This window comes from Zootoca vivipara, chromosome 11 (genome assembly GCF_965207765.1).
Source record: "Zootoca vivipara chromosome 11, rZooViv2.hap1.1, whole genome shotgun sequence".
NCBI classification, from domain to species: Eukaryota; Metazoa; Chordata; class Lepidosauria; order Squamata; family Lacertidae; genus Zootoca; species Zootoca vivipara.
Window position 1 is genome coordinate 44629303 of NC_142594.1, and position 18111 is coordinate 44647413.

The following is an 18111-nucleotide window of genomic DNA, read 5'->3' on the forward strand; positions in this document are numbered from 1 at the left end:
CACTTGGAGAAATGCAGAAGTCCCACGGTGTCTAGCCACGGGCAGTTATTCTTTACAGTACCAATGGCACTTCAAATTATACATATAATAAAAATGTAAGACTGTCGTCATGCCGGAGTTTGCTTGTTCACAGTTGGCATTGTGAACTACAATGTGGTGGGTGGGCTTGTTGCTTGCAGCGGAACATCTGGAACAGGCTGCAGCAGACCACCCGTTCTACTGGTTCCCCTCCCCGGTTATATTTAAGCAGAAAAGGAAGGGTTCCTGGCCTCTTAAGAGCTTACCATCCAAACGTAGCATTTGGTGAAGACAACAGTGCAAACGACCTATGGTTTGGGAGGTCAAGGTAGAAAGGGAAAGGCGGGTGGACAAGAGCAGCAAGGGATCAGAGCACACCATGTTGGAACCAGGTTGACACACATTTCATACATATGTACTTCCCCCCTCCCTCCTCTCGTTACAGAAAAAGTAAGCATTTTGTCAACTTTCATCGCGCCCTTCAAGTATTTAAGTCCTGGTGCAGCAAATATGGAAGACGAAGACAATTTAAGTAAGCAGTTTCTCTTCTTCATATTGAGGTGAATAGTAGAGCCAATAGGAAGTTCTGTGTCATATGTGTATGTGGCTGAATACAGACTTTTAAAAAACCACACATTTTGGTAATGCGTGTCATCTAGGAGCCCATCCAAACTACCATTTCAGCCAAGGAGAAAATCAGGACAAAGAATACCAAAGTGACATTGTCCTGGTCTTGTGTGGTCCTCATGTAAAGGACCCCTGGACGGTTAAGTCCATATCCCTGGTTGGATGGGGCACCCAATAACAAGGGATTGTGGTTCTTCATTCTCTTTCCTTATTGGGTTCTGACCTATAGCGTCCTGGCATGTTGTCTTTTCGATTCATCACATAGTACTTGTTTACAGCTTTGCAACTGGGAATCTGACACCTTTAAGTATACAGATGAATAAGAATTGAAAGCTCTATATCTGGCAATAGATAAAACCTAAAAGATTCTTCTTATGGTGAAAATGAAACATTTTATGATAAGAGGCTACTCATGATAAAGTTAGAGGTTATTGAGGATGATGGGTATGCATAAATTTATGCTCATTATATACAGTATTATGTTTGTTTTATAAACTGTATTATATTTATATTATATGTGTGCTTATCTCTCTGTGTGTGTAATGATTATTATTTAGAGCATTTGTATCCATGGGTTCCTTCCCCCCTGCCATAAAGACTCCTGGAGTGGCTTACATGCAGTCAATTACAGTCCCAGCCCAAAGGCTTACTATCTAAGAAAACATGGCACACGAGGGAAAGGGGGGGAAGAGGAAGAAATCCAAGCCAAGCACCCATTCTTAAACAGTTGTTCTTATAATGCCAGCTGGCAGAGTTCAGAGGTAGGAGGTCCCTGATGGAGCTGGTCTTCCAGGAAAGCTGATTGAATGAGCCCTGTTTCCCATCTCCCACTAATGCGGTCTAATGGAACACACACGTGTGTGTGTGTGTGTGTGTGTGTGTGTGTGTGTGTGTGTGTGTGTGTCTGGATAGAGAGAGAGAATACCTCCATTTATTCAAATGACATTTTGGGCAACTGTACATTTTGGGCAACTGCTGGCATAAAAGAAAAGTCTTCAAGCGATTACACCAAATACCCAACTCCTAGTGGAGGCCAGTTGGGCCTCTGTAACAAGAGAGACAACTAACAGAGAAAGAAAAAGAGAATTGGCAATTGATTTATACATTGTACTTGTCCTGCCACATTCATGGCACCAGCGCTATTGACACACAGAGAGACACACCAAGCCCATTCTGTTTGGAAGTCTGTGCACATTCTCTTGCTCAAGCCATTCCATTAGCACAACAAGTGCACTGCTAAGGGGCTAACTTAGCACTGTAGTGAATTCCTCCTATTAAGTTTCTCTCTTTTTTTTTAAGAGGGTGAGAGGCAGGAGATCCAAGACCCAATGCAAAAGAACCAGGACCCCCTGAGCCCAGGGCAGTCTCGAGCCGGTTGGCCGCCCTGGCGCCGAGGGGTGGAGATCGCTCCGGCGCCCCCACCCTTGCAGGGCGCAGCATGGCTTCCGCGCGGCTTCACCGCGTGGCGCCCTGCCTACCGGCACACCGCCCTGGCACACCGCGCCACCGGGGGTCTACCTAGAGCCAGCCCTGCCTGAGCCACCCGCTAATGATGCCCCCAATGGAGAAGAGGATGCGCAAAACAATTCCCTGTCTGTTCTCCGGCACCTATTTTAATGCATCCAGAACATTGTCATGCACTCTGCCAGTGATTGTTGGAATATGAGGCTAAGATAAGTCACATTAGATAGAAAGAAAAACTGAATAATGAAGAGAAAGTGGAACCAGGTGGAGAGTGTGTGGCATATTATCATATTCATCAGCCCAGACATTGATTTGTAAGCGTCATCTCACCTTCTTGTTGTAACATGTTGGTGGATTTGGGGGAAGAGGGAGGATGTGCTCCGATCAAACGACGCACTTCTGTTTATTTCAGCATCAGCTGCCAGATGGCTCTTTTTACCAGCTGGAAACTATGAAGGGCTGTCCTCTTAGAAATTATGGGTGAATAAATTTGTCCCTGTGGTGTTAGTAATCCCTTTTTCTATACTGCAGCCCCACACACAAATCCAAGACTCTGTGTGCCTAAGGCTGCAACTAACTCTACACCATTCCTGGCCAACACTTCCTTTATTATGCAGAGTAGCAACAGGATGTTGTGCAGGAGAGAGCTTTGTGACTTTCTCATCTGCCCCTCTAGTTTCCCTCTGAAGCTCACCTGCTCTGCTATCCAGTCTCCTGGATCTGAAAAAAAGTGGCAGGTATGAAAGAACCTGTCAGCTGGCTTATCACAAACAGAAGCTGGTACCTAGGATGCTGGAGTTTGCCCCAGTGTCAAGGGGAGCTGGAGGCTCTGGTCTTTCCTGGTTCTCAAGCAGGCTTCCTCTGCTTCCTCCTGGAACAGGTAGCCTCATGAGGCTAGCTCAGCATTTCATGAGCAACTCTGAAGTTTCCTTCCCACTTCTGCTTTTGTGGGGGGGGGTGAACAGGTTTGGGGATCCAGTCAAGAGCCCAGGAAACTGGCCTGCAGTATTCTGGTGCTGCAGTTGGAAGGTTGAAGGGTCTTCAGGACCAGTAATTTTCACAGGGTTGGTGGTGGTGCTGGTGCTGGTGGTGGGGTCTCAGGTACTTTCACTCTCAGATCAAAGTTCCGTGACTTTGGGAACAAAGTTCCCAACAAGAGTGTCCCGACACCCAGCCGCTTTTCTCCAAAGATTTCCCAACCCATGTTTACAACCCTATTTATCAACTGCAGGTGAACAGCTGGAACTGAATCTGAGAACACGTCTGCCACTTGTCATAGATGGTGGTTTGATACCGTTGTCTTGACTGGGCAATGGTGGGCAGGGGGAACGATGACCGGTGGATATTCCCATTGCCATAAATACAGTATGTTCATCTTTCATAGAATCATAGAATCATAGAGTTGGAAGAGACCACAAGGGCCATCCAGTCCAACCCCCTGCCAAGCAGGAAACACCATCAAAGCATTCCTGACAGATGGCTGTCAAGCCTCCGCTTAAAGACCTCCAAAGATGGAGACTCCACCACACTCCTTGGTAGCAAATTCCACTGCCAGACAGCTCTTACTGTTAGGAAGTTCTTCCTAATGTTTAGGTGGAATCTTCTTTCTTGTAGTTTGAATCCATTGCTCCGTGTCCGCTCCTCTGGAGCAGCAGAAAACAACCTTTCTCCCTCCTCTATATGACATCCTTTTATATATTTGAACATGGCTCATAGCTGCCAAGTTATCCCTTATTTTAAGGGATTTTCCATTATGCTGAATAGGCTTCCTCGCGAGAAAAGGGAAAACTTGGCAGCTATGACATGGCTATCATATCACCCCTTAACCTTCTCTTCTCCAGGCTAAACATACCCAGCTCCCTAAGCCGTTCCTCATAAGGCATCGTTTCCAGGCCTTTGACCGTTTTGGTTGCCCTCTTCTGGACACGTTCCAGCTCCTCAGTATCCTTCTTGAACTGTGGTGCCCAGAACTGGACACAGTACTCCAGGTGAGGTCTGGCGCCAAGACCTGACTCCAGGTGAGGTGAGGTCTGGCGCCAAGACGCAAGGAGGGAAGAGGCGGGAATTGCTTTCTCTGCAACTCCCCCCCGGCATCGCGTCAGAGACTGCCCTCATCGCAGAGAGTGGCAAGGAAAGGCGGGAACGGTTGTACCTTCCCCAGCTGACGCAGCACCACAGCAGGGAAACGAGACAGCCTGGCTGCAGGAGACAAGGGGGAGCGGCCAGGCACAGTCAGCAGACAACAGCCCCCGCCCGCCCACCCGCACAGAGAGGAGCACAGCCAGCCCACCCCTCCCAGAGCAGGAGTGGTTCTAGAAGTCACGCTCACGCTCCCAAATGGCTATCCCCTGACAGTCCTCGCCTTAATTGACAGTGGTGCCTCAGCCAACTTCTTCTCGAGAAACTTTGCGGAAGAGCACCAGATCCAACTTCTGCAGCTGGATTTTCCCCTGCACGTGGCCACCATTGACGGCAGAGAGCTGCTGGGAGGGGCCATCACGCATCAAACCCCCCCCATGAGAATGACGGTGGGAAGGCACTCAGAGACACTGGCTTTCAACGTCACAACCATCTCAGACCCCCCCCATCGTCTTGGGCATGAGCTGGCTGACGCGCCACGACCCCTCCATAAGTTGGCACCAGAGATGCATCACTTTTGGATCGGACTTTTGTCTGGAACATTGCATGCAGCACCAACCAGGGGAGGGGCCTCCGATAGCCACGGTGGCCACCATGCACGTCAAGGGGGGTGAGGCAATACCCAAGCCGTACTGGGACCTGCAGGAGGTCTTCAGCGAAGCGGAGTCCGACCACCTACCCCCACACAGGCCTTTTGACTGCCAGATCAACCTGGTGCCAGGGGCAACTATACCCCCAGCCAAGCTGTACGCCATGTCAGATCAGGAACTGGAGGATCTGCGCGCTTTCATCGACAAGAACCTCAAGCGGGGGTTCATCAGAGAAAGCAAGGCAGCAGGGGGCAGCCCGGTCTTCTGGGTGGACAAGAAAGACACGCAACAGCGCCGTCTGGTGGTGGATTTTAGACGGCTGAATTCGGTGACAGAGCCAGTGGCGTTCCCCATGCCCAGAGTGGATGATCTCCTGACAGCGGCACGCAGGGGCAAGATCTTCACCAAGCTCGACCTGAGGGGGGCGTACAACTTGATTAGGATCCGGGAGGGTGATGAATGGAAAACCACGATGTTCACGCCTCTGGGCTCTTTTGAATATCTGGTGATGCCCTTCGGGTTGCAAGGGGGCTCAGCATGCTTCCAGGCCTTCATGCACCACGTCCTGGGGTCCCTCCTCTTCAAGAACTGCTTGGTCTTTCTGGATGACATCCTTATCTACTCCAATGACCCAGTGCAGCATGTGAAGGATGTCAGGGAGGTGTTGCAGCGACTGAAGGACAACCACCTGTATGTGAAGCTGGAGAAGTGCAAGTTTCACACCAAAGAAGTGGACTTCCTAGGCTACAAGCTGTCAGACAAGGGGCTGGCGATGGACAAGGACAAGGTGCAGGCCATCCTGGACTGGCACAGCCCCAGGACGCGCAAAGATGCCCAACGCCTACTAGGCTTCGCGAACTTCTACAGGAAGTTCATCAAGAACTTCTCTCGCGTCACGGCTCCTATCACCGACTGCCTGAGAGGCAAGCAGAAGTTCCGGTGGACACCAGAGGCGCAAGCAGCGTTCGAAAGCCTCAAGAGGGTATTCGCTTCCGACCAGCACCTGTTCCACGTGGTGCAGGATGCGCCCCTACGCCTGGAGACAGATGCTTCGAACAAGGCTCTGGGAGCGATTCTGTTGCAACTGGACGCCAACAGAGAGTGGAGACCCTGTGCCTTCTTCTCCAGGAAGCTGACCCAGCCGGAACGCAACTACACAGTGTTTGACAGGGAACTTCTCGCGATCCACGCTGCGTTCCAGCACTGGCGACACTTCCTGGTGGGCGCCAAGCACCCCATCCAGGTGTGCACAGACCACAAGAACCTGGAGTTCTGGAGAACTGCCAGGGTGCTCAACCAGCGGCAGATACGGTGGGCAGAGTTCTTCTCGAACTTCAACTTCTCCATCCACTACATCCCGGGAGAGCAGAATGTCAGGGCGGATGCCCTCTCCCGCAAGCCAGAGTACATGGAGGAGGAGTTGCCACCGGCACCCAGGCATATTTTCCCCCCATCAGCATGGTCCTGCGGAGCAGCAGTGGTGAGCGAGGCAGAACTCACAGCACTGACAGCAGCTGATGAATTTGCCACCCGCATCTTCAGAGAACTGAGAGGGGGGGGGAGCAGGCCAAAGACTTTGAGGAAAGGAGGGGTTTGCTTTTTTACAAGGAAGCCCTGTACCTGCCAACCAAACAGCTGAGAGGTAAGGCCCTCAAGCAGATGCACGACAACCCAACGGCGGGTCATTTTGGAAGGGACAAAACCACTCACCTAGTCATGAGACACTTCTGGTGGCCAGGGGTGCGGGAGGATGTTCGGGATTATGTAAGGGGATGTGACACCTGCCAGCGAGCAAAGGTGGTCAGAGCGCCACCAGCAGGTTTGCTGGAGCCCTTAGCCACACCGCACAGGCCATGGGAAGTAGTGTCCATGGACTTCATCACAGACCTGCCGTCGTCCAGGGGCAAGACCGCAGTGTTGGTGGTGGTGGACCTCATGTCCAAAATGTGCCATTTTATACCGTGTGCCAGGGCGGTCTCGGCAGAAGAGACGGCCAAACTGTTTGTTGACCACGTATTCAGACTGCATGGATTGCCTTTAAGGGTTATTTCGGATCGTGGCCGCCAATTTGTTTCCAGGTTCTGGCGGCGGCTCATGAACCTCCTGCAGGTGGAGGTCAGCTTGTCGACGGCTAGGCACCCGCAAACCAATGGACAGGCGGAGCGGGTCAACGCCATTCTGCAGCAGTACCTGAGATGTTACGTCAGCCAGAGGCAAACGGACTGGGTGGATCGCCTGCCACTGGCAGAATTTGCCTACAACAATGCGGTGCACGTCTCCACAGGGGTGTCGCCCTTTAAGGCCAACTACGGGCGCGACCTCAGATCTTTCCCGGAGAGGGAGGGGGAGGAGGAGGAAGAGGGCCCACAGGCAGAGGATTGGGCAGAGGACCTGGAGACGGTGCACCAGCAGCTCAGAGAACACTTGGAGAGGGCCAAGGAAGCGTACAAGAAGGGGGCAGATCGCCACAGGCGACCGGGAGAGGTCATCAGGGTGGGGGACAAGGTTTGGTTATCCTCGGAAGGTCTTCCCACCAGGGGGCGATGCAAGAAGTTAGCACCCAGGAGGCTGGGGCCCTTCACGGTCACGCAACAGGTCAACCCGGTAGCCTTCAGGCTAGCACTGCCGGAGGACATGAGAGTGCACCCAGTGTTTCATAGATCGCTGCTGTCGCCGTACAGGGAAAGTACCAGGTTCAGGGACAGCGATCAGCCTCCAGAGGGAGGGGGGGAGACGGGAGACGCCCGACAGCTCAATGAGGCAACTGAGATTTTAGACTCAAGGAGAGGGGTGAGAGGACTGGAGTACCTGATAGCATGGGAGGACACTCCGCCGTCCCACAATGAGTGGATACCGGCCACAGAAGTACCTGAGGAATTTTTAGTGGAAGAGTTCCACGCCCTGTTCCCCCACAGGCCCAAGCCCTGGCACATGGAAAGGGAGGGAGAGGGGGAGGGGCAGGAGGAAGGGATAGCAGGCAGCAGCTCCCCATGGAGATGGGAAGCGGAATTTGAGGACACGGAAGAAGAGGTGTGGGTTTCACCGAGGTCAACGACGTCAGAGGCAGGAGAGGACTGGCAGAACATTTTTACTCCCACCAGCTCTGACGCCACTGACTTCTTGGGATTCCCGTCTTCTCAGGGGGAAGGAGAAAGATCGCAGGATTGGGGGGAAATTTTTACACCCACAGGCTCGGATGCCACAGACTTCTTGGGGTTTCACTCGTCCCCAGCAAGCGGAGAGCCACTAGGAAGGGGGGGAGAGGAGCCTGGGAGGGGGATGGATGTGAGGGACGAGGGATACAGGGAAGTCCCTCCCATCTTAAGTTCCAGCCCATCCCCAAGCGCGGGAGAGAGTAAGGAGAGCTCTGCCTCCAGCGGAGAGTCAGGAAGTGGTGTCCGAGGCTCAGGCAAGGTTGTGGAGCCCAGGCCGCAGGTGGGACAGGAAGTTGGACGCACAGGGGGGAGGCCAATTCCCCCAACTCCCGAATTGCGACGCAAACGTAGGGGGAAGAGGTTGGGTCTGCCAAAGCTGTGGTGCTGGAAGAAAACGCGCCAATCGCCATTCGGGAGTTCAGACACCTCACCTTAAGGATGCATTTTTACTGCTCGGAACACTGTAAATAATCAGCACTTAATAAAAACCTTAAAAGACCATGCTGGAGTCGTTACTCTAGAGTAGCCATACCAGGCCCTCTGACACCACCCCTCCCAATTTGGTGTCATCTGCAAACTTGCTCAGGATGCCCTCAAGCCCATCATCATCTTTGTTATCACAAACTCATGTAGGCCTGTGAGGTGGACAGATATATATGTTGCATCTTGCCTTGGAAGATGCTTGCATGTGGGCATCTGTGTTCACTGCACATTATTCATCTTCAGTGTATGAGTACATATTTAGTGCCCTGGAAGCAGGACCTGAGATCTGCATTTATTCAACTGATCCCCAGCAAAAGCTTTAAAAAAAAAAGTCTCATCACACCCAGCAGCATCTCTGGTAATATGATATAGCTGCTGGGTTGCAGCCCAGTCCTGTCGTGATCATGAGCATCCAAAGATTGCTTTTCCAGTGAAATTCGTTCTTTCCAACAGTATGTCAAAAAGTGATGGAGGTGAAACCTTTTCCCCTCTGTCCTCAACTTGATGCAGATGGGCAGCAAATAGCCTGCTCTGTGCGAGAAGGGCAAAGAGAAAGAGAGAGTGAGCTATTGGCACGCTGGCAGCAGGAAATGAAGGGTCTCTATATTCGCCTTTTTGAATCCACAGGCAGCATTCTGACAAAGCCAGTCTGCATTATGAGTGCAGTGAACCTAAATGATTACAGGTACTTTCATGGGTGCCCTAAAAGAAGTGTCTGTGGCCCAGGTTTCAGCCTGATAGATAATGATGCGTGAATAGCAGGTGTTTAAGCTGAACAGCCAACACCACAGCTCAGTGCTTCACTATCATACCTCTGAGAACAAAAGCTGTAGGGCAGATACTGGCAAACCAACCCCCCCCCCCACCAGCTCCCCAAATTGATTTCTTTGGGACACAGGGAAATGTTGCAAGGACATTTTCACAAGGGAACTACGAAGGATGTCTCTCTTTTTATGCCAGGCCTTCAGGGTGTCATTTTGGTTCATGCAACTTGCAAATACTGTATACCTTTGAGATCTTCCTTCTGATCCATGCAGCTCCTTTCACTAGATTTCCAAATGCAGGAAATTCACATGCCACCCTTTAATATGAAAATGTCCTTTTAGGAGCATCTAGCATGCTGGGGGTTTGTCATCTTTCATCAACTAAGACAGGCATACAGATATTGTGCCAGTACTGACTGGTGGTTAGAAAGTAGGTGGAGTGAGAGCCAACAACCAGTAGAACCAACTCTGGTGGCAATACTGAGACTAAGGAGGAGGGATCTGACAGGCAGTGTCACCCCCTGGACTGGTTCTGTGTAAGTTGGCAGGCAGGTTGGGGTTGGCTGAGAGCAAAAGGAAGTTTGGTGGGGCAGTACCCCATTTCCCTAATTGACTTGTTGTTGTTTAGTTGTTTAGTCATGTCCAACTCTTCATGACCCCATGGACCAGAGCATGCCAGGCACTCCTGTCTTCCACTGCCTCCCACAGTTTGCTCAAACTCATGTCTGTGGCTTCAAGAACACTGTCCAGCCATCTCGTCCTCTGTTGTCCCCTTCTCCTTATGCCCTCAATCTTTCCCAACATCAGGGTCTTTTCCAGGGAAACTCTTCTCATGAGGTGGCCAAAGTATTGGAGTCTCGGCTTCAGGATCTGTCCTTCCAGTGAGCACTCAGGGCTGATTTCCTTCAGAATGGATAGGTTTGATCTTCTTGCAGTCCATGGGACTCTCAAGAGTCTCCTCCAGCACCATAATTCAAAAGCATCAATTCTTCAGCGATCAGCCTTCTTTATGGTCCAGCTCTCACTTCCATACATCACTCTCACTCTCATTGTGCAGCTTCTTCAAGATTTCTTTTCTAGCAGGAATGGTTTTGCAAAAGCTATGGAGAAGCAGGAAAAACAGAGTGCAATTTTCACATCTCCCCATCATTTCAGACATTTTTTACTTCCTGGAATGTAAACAGGAAGTGGAAGGTGCTTGTGCTTCCTGTCCACCTACCCACTACATTCCAGCTTCCTGACATCCAAAACCAGCTCCTGGAGGTGGAAGTGACTTTATGGAGCCTCTAAGAAACTGCATTGCAAAGCTAAAGAATATTTGCACTTGCTTCTGAGACTTTTCCTTGTAAGGGTACAAGGGGAGATCCTTGGAGTTGGGAAGGAATACACTCCCCAAGTCAAGTTTGCTAATGACTCTTTGGTTTTGCATCTGTTTTGTTTCTCTGTAAAAAAAAAAGCAAGCAAAGGGTACCAATTTCTGATTAGACTGCTAGTATGCAGAGTAACCTATGTTTAGCGAGAACATTCAGGTACAGCTCTCCTTTTGCCAAGTGCTTGTGTGGGAGAAGTAGTTGTGTGGCATGGAAGAGTCAGTGGTGGCTGGTGACCATTGGAACTGGTAGGGCGAAAGGCAGAAAGACCAATGGAAGATAGAGCCAGAGCCCATGAAATATGGAGCCAGAACCAATGGCAGGCAGAGCCAACTAAGACCCGCTTTGTCTCTGTCATCCTCTCTGCTGAGTTCTACAAGGGCAACAGTGAGGCTAAGGAGAAGGAAGTTGACAGACAGTGCAACTCCCTGGACTGCAAATAAGAAGGTTGACCAGTCATGGCTACTAGATGGCCAATGTAGGCTGGTGGAGCCTTAATGAATGAGCCTCCCATGGGAAGGGAGGTCACATAGCAGACATCTACTCAGGCATCCAGTTTCCTCACCCAGTTTTCAGTCCAACGAGGCTCTCCTGTATAACGACTCAGAGCTTTGTCCACACTTGCTTGAGATATGTGGAGCAGCGCACCTCCTCTCAGATGGGACTGGGCACAGTTTGGTCTGCTAGCATAAGAATGGTTCTCCTTTGCAGGAGGGGATTGGACTAAGTAGCATTCTCATCCTTCTCGACTCTCTGATTCTAAGCCGCTTATTTCATTGCTTAATTCCTCTTATAGTTAGGAAGCTTTTCCTGATGTTAAATCTAAACCTAGAACGGCTTGTAAATAACAGGACAATTGGGGGGCAAACTGTGCCTGGGGGCTGATGCAGCATGTTTAAGCTGCCCCCCCTTGTGCAGGCCCCCATGTGCTGAGCCTTTGGTGCAGCCTGTCATGCACAATGACACCAGAAAGGGGCAATATTCAGAAATGAGTGGGGGACGGGGAAACACCAACCCCCCAGGATGTTCTGTTACTGAACTTAAAGTGGCCATTTTTGAACAAAAAAATTTCAGAAGGAGACACTGGCATGAGATGGCTAAATTGCCTCTTTTTTTCCCAATACAGGTGTGGATTAGTTGACCAATGCCAAGATGTTTGTTTTATTGTCAACCCCACAATGATCCCATACATTTAAGCTTCCATATAATTGTCACATCCTGTTGTATTTCATTTCCCTCTGACCTGAATGAGTACCATTTTCCCCCTCTACCATTTCTGGTATCAACACCTGACACACTAGGGCGGCTGCTGGGGCCTCAGAGTCCTAGCAGGGCGTACCAATGCTGGCACCAGCACCAGGACCTTCACATCAAGCGGCTAGGTCTGCAAGCTTTCACTTCAATTTTCCCGGTGCCCTGGAGTAATGCTGCATCAGGTTCTCTGAGGCATTGTGGGAAATAGCTTGGAGTGATGCTGCCATTGTTAGGAAAGCCTGAGGGTTGCCCATTCCATAAGACGTAGCCACCAGAGGGCACTTGCTTAGGGCCAGGGGTGCCGACTTGAATAAAATATTGTGGCGTCCCAGGTAAGCCCTGTCCCCACATGATCAATCACATGACGCAGTGCATACACACCATTTGAATGGGAATGCTCCTATGCCTGGAGCCCAGCTCAGACTGGAAACAGCTCCATTTCTATAATGCCTGCCAACTAAGGATAGCATTGAATGCATCTGGTGAAGTGTCCTGTCCATGGAAGCTTGCGCTACCATATATTTGTTCATCTTTAAGGCATCACAAAGCCTGTTGCGGGGGCCACCAATATGGTGCACTTCTGCCAACAGGATCCCCTCCTCCAGAACCCCCCCCCCACACACACACACCAGAAACTGGGCTTGAGAGAAGCATTGTATTATAACCATTAGACTAGGTGGGTGGTGGGGATGAATTTGTGGTGCACATTTGCAAAATGCAGAAGATTTTGGGGGTACCACACACACACCTTCCTCTGTTGTCGTTTTGTAAAATGGGTGCATGTTTCTGAAGGACTCCTTATCCTTTTCAAGGGAGGCTACCTGGAATGTGGGTTTTGCAGATATTTATAACGAAGAGATTGCCACTCCTTTGGTTTCTTTTCCTCACCCAACATTCATGCTGCGGGGCAGCAGAATAACCTTCGAGAGGCACAATAATATCGCTTCAGATGTAGCATGGAGTGTCGGATGGCTGGTTCTTCTGAACCCTTGTGACCCAGAGACAAAGGCAACGTCATTGTTAGTGGCACATTATAAATAGTCCTCAGTAGCACTTCATGATACACAGGTTAACACCACCGTGCATAATGACCAGAAACAGGAAGTGAATGGGGAGGTGTATGAGTGAGAGAGGGAGAGAGAGAAAATAATAGAAAAAGAATAGAGACACCTAGGAGGAATATTCGTCAGTGACAGAATAATAATACGAGAGAGCAATAACAGAGGCACCTAAGATGAAATTTCACAAATGCACAGCTAAATACATTTCACTGTTGGCTCAGTCTCATGCTGCTAAATGAAATAAAGCCAAGATGAAGGGACAAAACATTTCTGCAGTCGAACATGAAATGATAAACCTGGTCTATATATCTGGTAAAATGAGATCAAGTCCTGAGTGGTAAAACAAACTGTACCACTTCAGATTCCATTGGGGGGAGGGGGAGGTCCTTTAAAAAAAATGCTCCCCCACATTAAAATGTTCCCTGCCAGAAGAAAACTGGTAAAATAGGGATAAAGAGACTATTGCCTCAAATGGTCTTTTTTTTCTGTTTACACAGAGGAGTTTGCTTTGTTTTGTTACAATGTGGAGGAAGTCAGAAAATGATGCTCCCTAAGCACTACCTGAAATGGTATAGTTCGTTCTACTACCTCATCTTGCTGAATGTGTGGATTCAGCCTTAGTTTTCTTCTGATGTTGAGATTTAGGCATCCGGTTCCTTGTTGCCAGAGTCACATTCTTCTGCTCAGTATCCAGATAGCAGCAGCACAGACCAACCTCAGGCTCAGATCGATCAATCAATTCAAATTGATCAACCCTATGTATATTCCTCCTTTCTAAAGAGACTACCCAAGGCAGCTTACAACCACAATAATAGTTTTGGAAAGGCAATAAAACCATTTTAGCAGTCAATAGCAACATTTTGTTTTCGGAAGTCGATAACAAATCAAAACAACTACCTCCTGAAAGTCAATAATGGGGGAGACGCAAGCTGCTGGGAATACTGCTTACCTTTCCTGTAACATGGGGTTGCAGAACAGAGCCAGCCTGCCGCCATGGAAGCCTCAACATTTGGTCTTCCAGCTGGAGGGAGACGTAACAGGCCTCTCCCTCTGGTGGAAAAAGTTTGAATCAATCCCGCCTGCCAGATTGACCAATGGCCAGTGGGGTTGGGGTGAATCTGACTGGGTCCCCATGAGTACTTCATTCAGGTCCTCTCCCTGGGGATAAAAGTGGGCTAGCCTCACACATGGACACCTGGTTGGCCACTGCTGGACTAGATGGGCCATTGGCCTCATCCAACAGGTCCTTTTCATGTTCTTATAAGAGCATACCCCATTTTTTTCACATGAGAGCACGCAATCTCGCCCAGGAAAATGAGCTTTCTTCAGGGCTGCGATCTCACACAGGTCACGTGACTTGTGCGGGAGCATGGTCCTGGAATACTCGTGTCCCAGTTTTTCACTTCAACATGCTGGAGGGGGTGTAAGAGGTGTTTGCACATTGGGGCTGCATGCAGTTATTGCAGGAGGGAGTGAATTGTGATGTGCTTGCTACCTGCATCCCATGGCTTTTGTTTACACATGATAGTAAACAGGACACGGCTACACGTCATTGCACTATTCACAAGTCATTTTGCAAGGCCTGATTTTGTGGGCTGATTTAAACCCTACAAAATGCCTTATAAAATAGTAAAGAGCGAGTTTGGGCAGATCTTTCTACAATTGCAAGGGGATATTACTCTGCATAGATTTGAAGCGAGAGCAGTGAGAAAACTTTCCAACCTCAAAGGGAATTATTTACTTTACCATATCAGAACTGGTTACTCTGTGTGTTCATGAATGCATGTAGAGGCCTAAGAATACTTTTTTATGTTCACAAAGCCATGCAACCAGCGTCATGAAAGTAAGTTGGGGGGAACAGAGTCTGGAAAAGGCAATATGAATTATAAATACAAATAACCCCCTGTGTTTTCTTATTCAGTGGTGCAGAATCAATACAAATTATTTTCAAACCTGAACAGAGTGTGAAACAAGAGCTATCTTTCTCTCCATGCTTTCCAGCTTCAATATCATTATGTACGATAATTGAGTCTGTAAAAACCTATTAGATGAAGAGAGGGGAGAGGTATGAATTTCAGGACCCGCCCTTCTTTCCTGTAGACAAATATGTCTAGGAACAAAATAGGTTGCATCCATGTTTCTGTGTGTGTGTGTGGTTGGTGGAGGACTGTGTGTTTAAAGTTAGTGTGTAGAAATAAATACACCACCCCTGTGAAGGTATATTGGGTTGGTTGTTCTTCATTTTTTAATCAGTGCAATAAATATATTGGTGAAATCTCTTTTTCACACTCTTATTCTTTGATTTCACAAAGACACCAATAATGTTGGCGGACTTTCTCTTTCCTTTTTCAAACAGGTACAAGCAGTGCAGAAGTAAAGGAGAATCGTAACATTGGCAACTTAGAAGATCATCCAATAACCTCTAACGAAAGGTCAAGGGTGGGCGCTTCCAGTATCAAAAGGAAAAGGCCTCTAGAAGAGGGCAACAATGGACACTTCTGCAAACTCCAGCTCATCTGGAAGAAAGTCTCATGGTCAGTAACGCCAAAGAATGCCCTGGTTCAACTACATGAACTTAAGCCAGGTTTACAGTATAAAATGGTCTCCCAGACAGGCCCTGTCCATGCACCGGTATTTGCAGTTGCCGTGGAAGTAAATGGGCTGACATTTGAAGGGACTGGACCAACAAAAAAGAAGGCCAAAATGAGGGCTGCAGAACTTGCCCTCAAGTCTTTTGTTCAGTTCCCCAACGCATGTCAAGCTCACTTTGCCATGGGGAATTGTTTCAACCCTTCCACAGACTTTACGTCAGACCAGGCAGACTTTCCAGACACTCTGTTCAAAGAGTTTGAACCATCGACGCACAGTAAGGACTTCTCGGTCTACAACCCAGTTAATAACGAACTGCTTTCTACAGCCTATCGGCATGGGAGGTTGCTATACCACACCTTGGACTTAATGGGCCACAGCAAACAAAACAAGCGCAAGATGGCGTCCGCCGCTGAGAGCGAAAAGAACCCAGTGGTGTTGCTCAATGAGTTGCGGTCAGGACTGAGGTACGTCTGCCTTTCGGAGACTGTGGAGAAGCAGCACATCAAGAGTTTTGTGATGGCTGTAAGAGTGGATGGGAGAACATTTGAAGGCTCGGGACGTAGCAAGAAGCTGGCTAAAGGTCAAGCAGCACAGGCTGCGCTTCAGGCCCTCTTTAACATTCGGCTGCCCAGTCACATTCCCGGCAGGAGTAAATGTAATCATTTGCCACAGGTGAGAACTCTCAGGTAGCCACCGCCGAGCTGGAGGAGTTCTTTGAGATTAATGTGATTTGTTGTTCTAGCCCTATATGGTGACTTTATCAGAATGCTCTCCTCACCGTGAAGTAAGTAAGACCCATCTTCTCACAGAAGCCGCACACAAAGACCTTTGCATATGCTTCCATTATTACATCATTAAGAGCCATTATATGGCTTATTTTCTAAAGAGGCAGCAGAGAGTACAGAAATTTGAAGGACCGTCAATATTTCAAGCGCAGATTGTAACACAATTGCATGTAATGAAGGCAGAGATCTGCTGCTTTTTCTTCTTGTTTTTTTGTTGTTGTCAGGGTGCAGTGTTTCTTAAGGGAATAACCAAAAGTAGCAGTATGATATGGCGCCCTTGTTTCTTATTCTATCAAGTTGTGTTTAGAGATAAAGGGGACATCATTCTTAAAAAATAACCCATGGTGCACAACATGCCTCTTCCCACCCTCCCCGCCACGATCTCATCCCCAGACAATTCTGCTTCTGGCAAAGCTTAAAGATCTTTGTGTGTGGTTGTCAAATGTCTGACTGAGAGAAAGGAAAATATCTCTACAGTGTCTTGCTGATTATATGTTTTATGTGGACCGACACACATAAAAAAAAGCAAAAATATACAGCAGACGTTTATGACTGCTGAATCACAGATAACAAGCTGAACAGGCTTCTGTTCTCACATTTGGGAAATGCTGTTAGTTTCAAGGAGTCTCGTCTTTTCCAGATAGTAATGTGAAATATATATGCCTTGATTGGTTAGAAGGCTGTAGAAAGATTAAGTAGGCATGGATGTTGCTGCCTTCCGTCTCTGTTCAATGTGACCCACAGCTTTGTCTGAAATAAGCTCTCATTTCTGCCATGTCTTATTGTACTTTGGCCAGATTTTCCATACAAGTGGGATTTCCTTTGTTTTCCTTTACCTTTTGAAGAGAGAGGTTGGAGAAAGTTAGGGCACTTGTATGTATTCTCCCTGACCTTTGTATGGGCTGTCTCTGAAGTCTTTCTCATTTATTTATTCTTGCATATTTTCGGAACAGGGTTGAAACTTGGCACTTCAAGAGTTAAAAATGGGATTTGGAATCAATACCTTCACCCCCAAAAACCATTTTCTTAAGAGAGAGCTATACAGTCATATGTTTCGCTTGCTGCTGTGCATGATGAGATCAGTGTGTTGTGGAGAGGGGTTGTATGGGGAGCAGTTTTGCCTTGCGCAGACAGGAATGTAAAGAGGCAGCAATTTCCACCCCTTCATCCGTTCATCACAGTCAACACTGTTTCCATTCTGCTACAATTCAGCTTCCACTAAAACTTGTTATTTGTCTTGCTGCTCATAATGGCGGGAACCATTGGTGGAAGGGAAACGTCAAAAGCGATGCACAAAATTACGTAATTCTTTACATGAAATTTGTGGACCAAGAAAACCCCAAACAATAGCAAATAGTGCTCATATTCACTTGTGTGGTTTCTGTTCCTGACCTCAGGTGAACTTGCAAATTTCTGTTCCCATTTGTGTTTACGGCAGAATTCTCTGACATCTCTAACGCCAGGTCAACTCTTCTTTGCCTGGTGTGCTGTTAATGTGCATTTTCTTTTGCCTCGCTCTCATGATGGTAAAAGCACATAGGCTGTCTTAAGAGTTCAGTCCCCTTTGTACATTTGTTCTGCTTTTAAATATCTTGAACAAACACGTGTGTGTGGGCTGTAGGCAATGCCTGGTTTTGAACGAGGGTGCTGGGTATTTTCTGTCCTGTTTCCCAGCACAGAGATCAAGGCTCATCAAATAACCGTGTGGAGCTGAGCAGTCAAATAAAAGAGTTCCCACACCTCAGTTTTTGAACTGGGGCTGGGGGAGAGTGAACAACGGCTAGGGGCAAAGGCAGAAACATTCACATT

The 18111-nt window shown here is 48.4% G+C and overlaps 1 protein-coding gene across 1 annotated transcript; it reads left to right on the forward strand.

Moving 5' to 3' along the window:
* Positions 1-467: 467 nt before the first annotated feature.
* LOC148684291 (inactive double-stranded RNA-specific editase B2-like) lies at positions 468-16613 on the forward strand. Its single transcript, XM_088653865.1, has 2 exons — positions 468-550; positions 15282-16613. The coding sequence occupies exons 1-2, from the start codon at positions 529-531 to the stop codon at positions 16205-16207; spliced, it is 948 nt and encodes a 315-aa protein (XP_088509991.1). The 5' UTR covers positions 468-528; the 3' UTR covers positions 16208-16613.
* The last annotated feature ends 1498 nt before the right edge of the window (positions 16614-18111 follow it).

Bases quoted from the DNA above. Each gene is read 5' to 3' on its own strand.
- LOC148684291 (XM_088653865.1), top strand. From the start codon at position 529: ATGGAAGACGAAGACAATTTAA. The intron at 551-15,281 runs GTAAGCAGTTTC...TTTTTCAAACAG, and splicing joins GGAAGACGAAGACAATTTAA to GTACAAGCAGTGCAGAAGTA.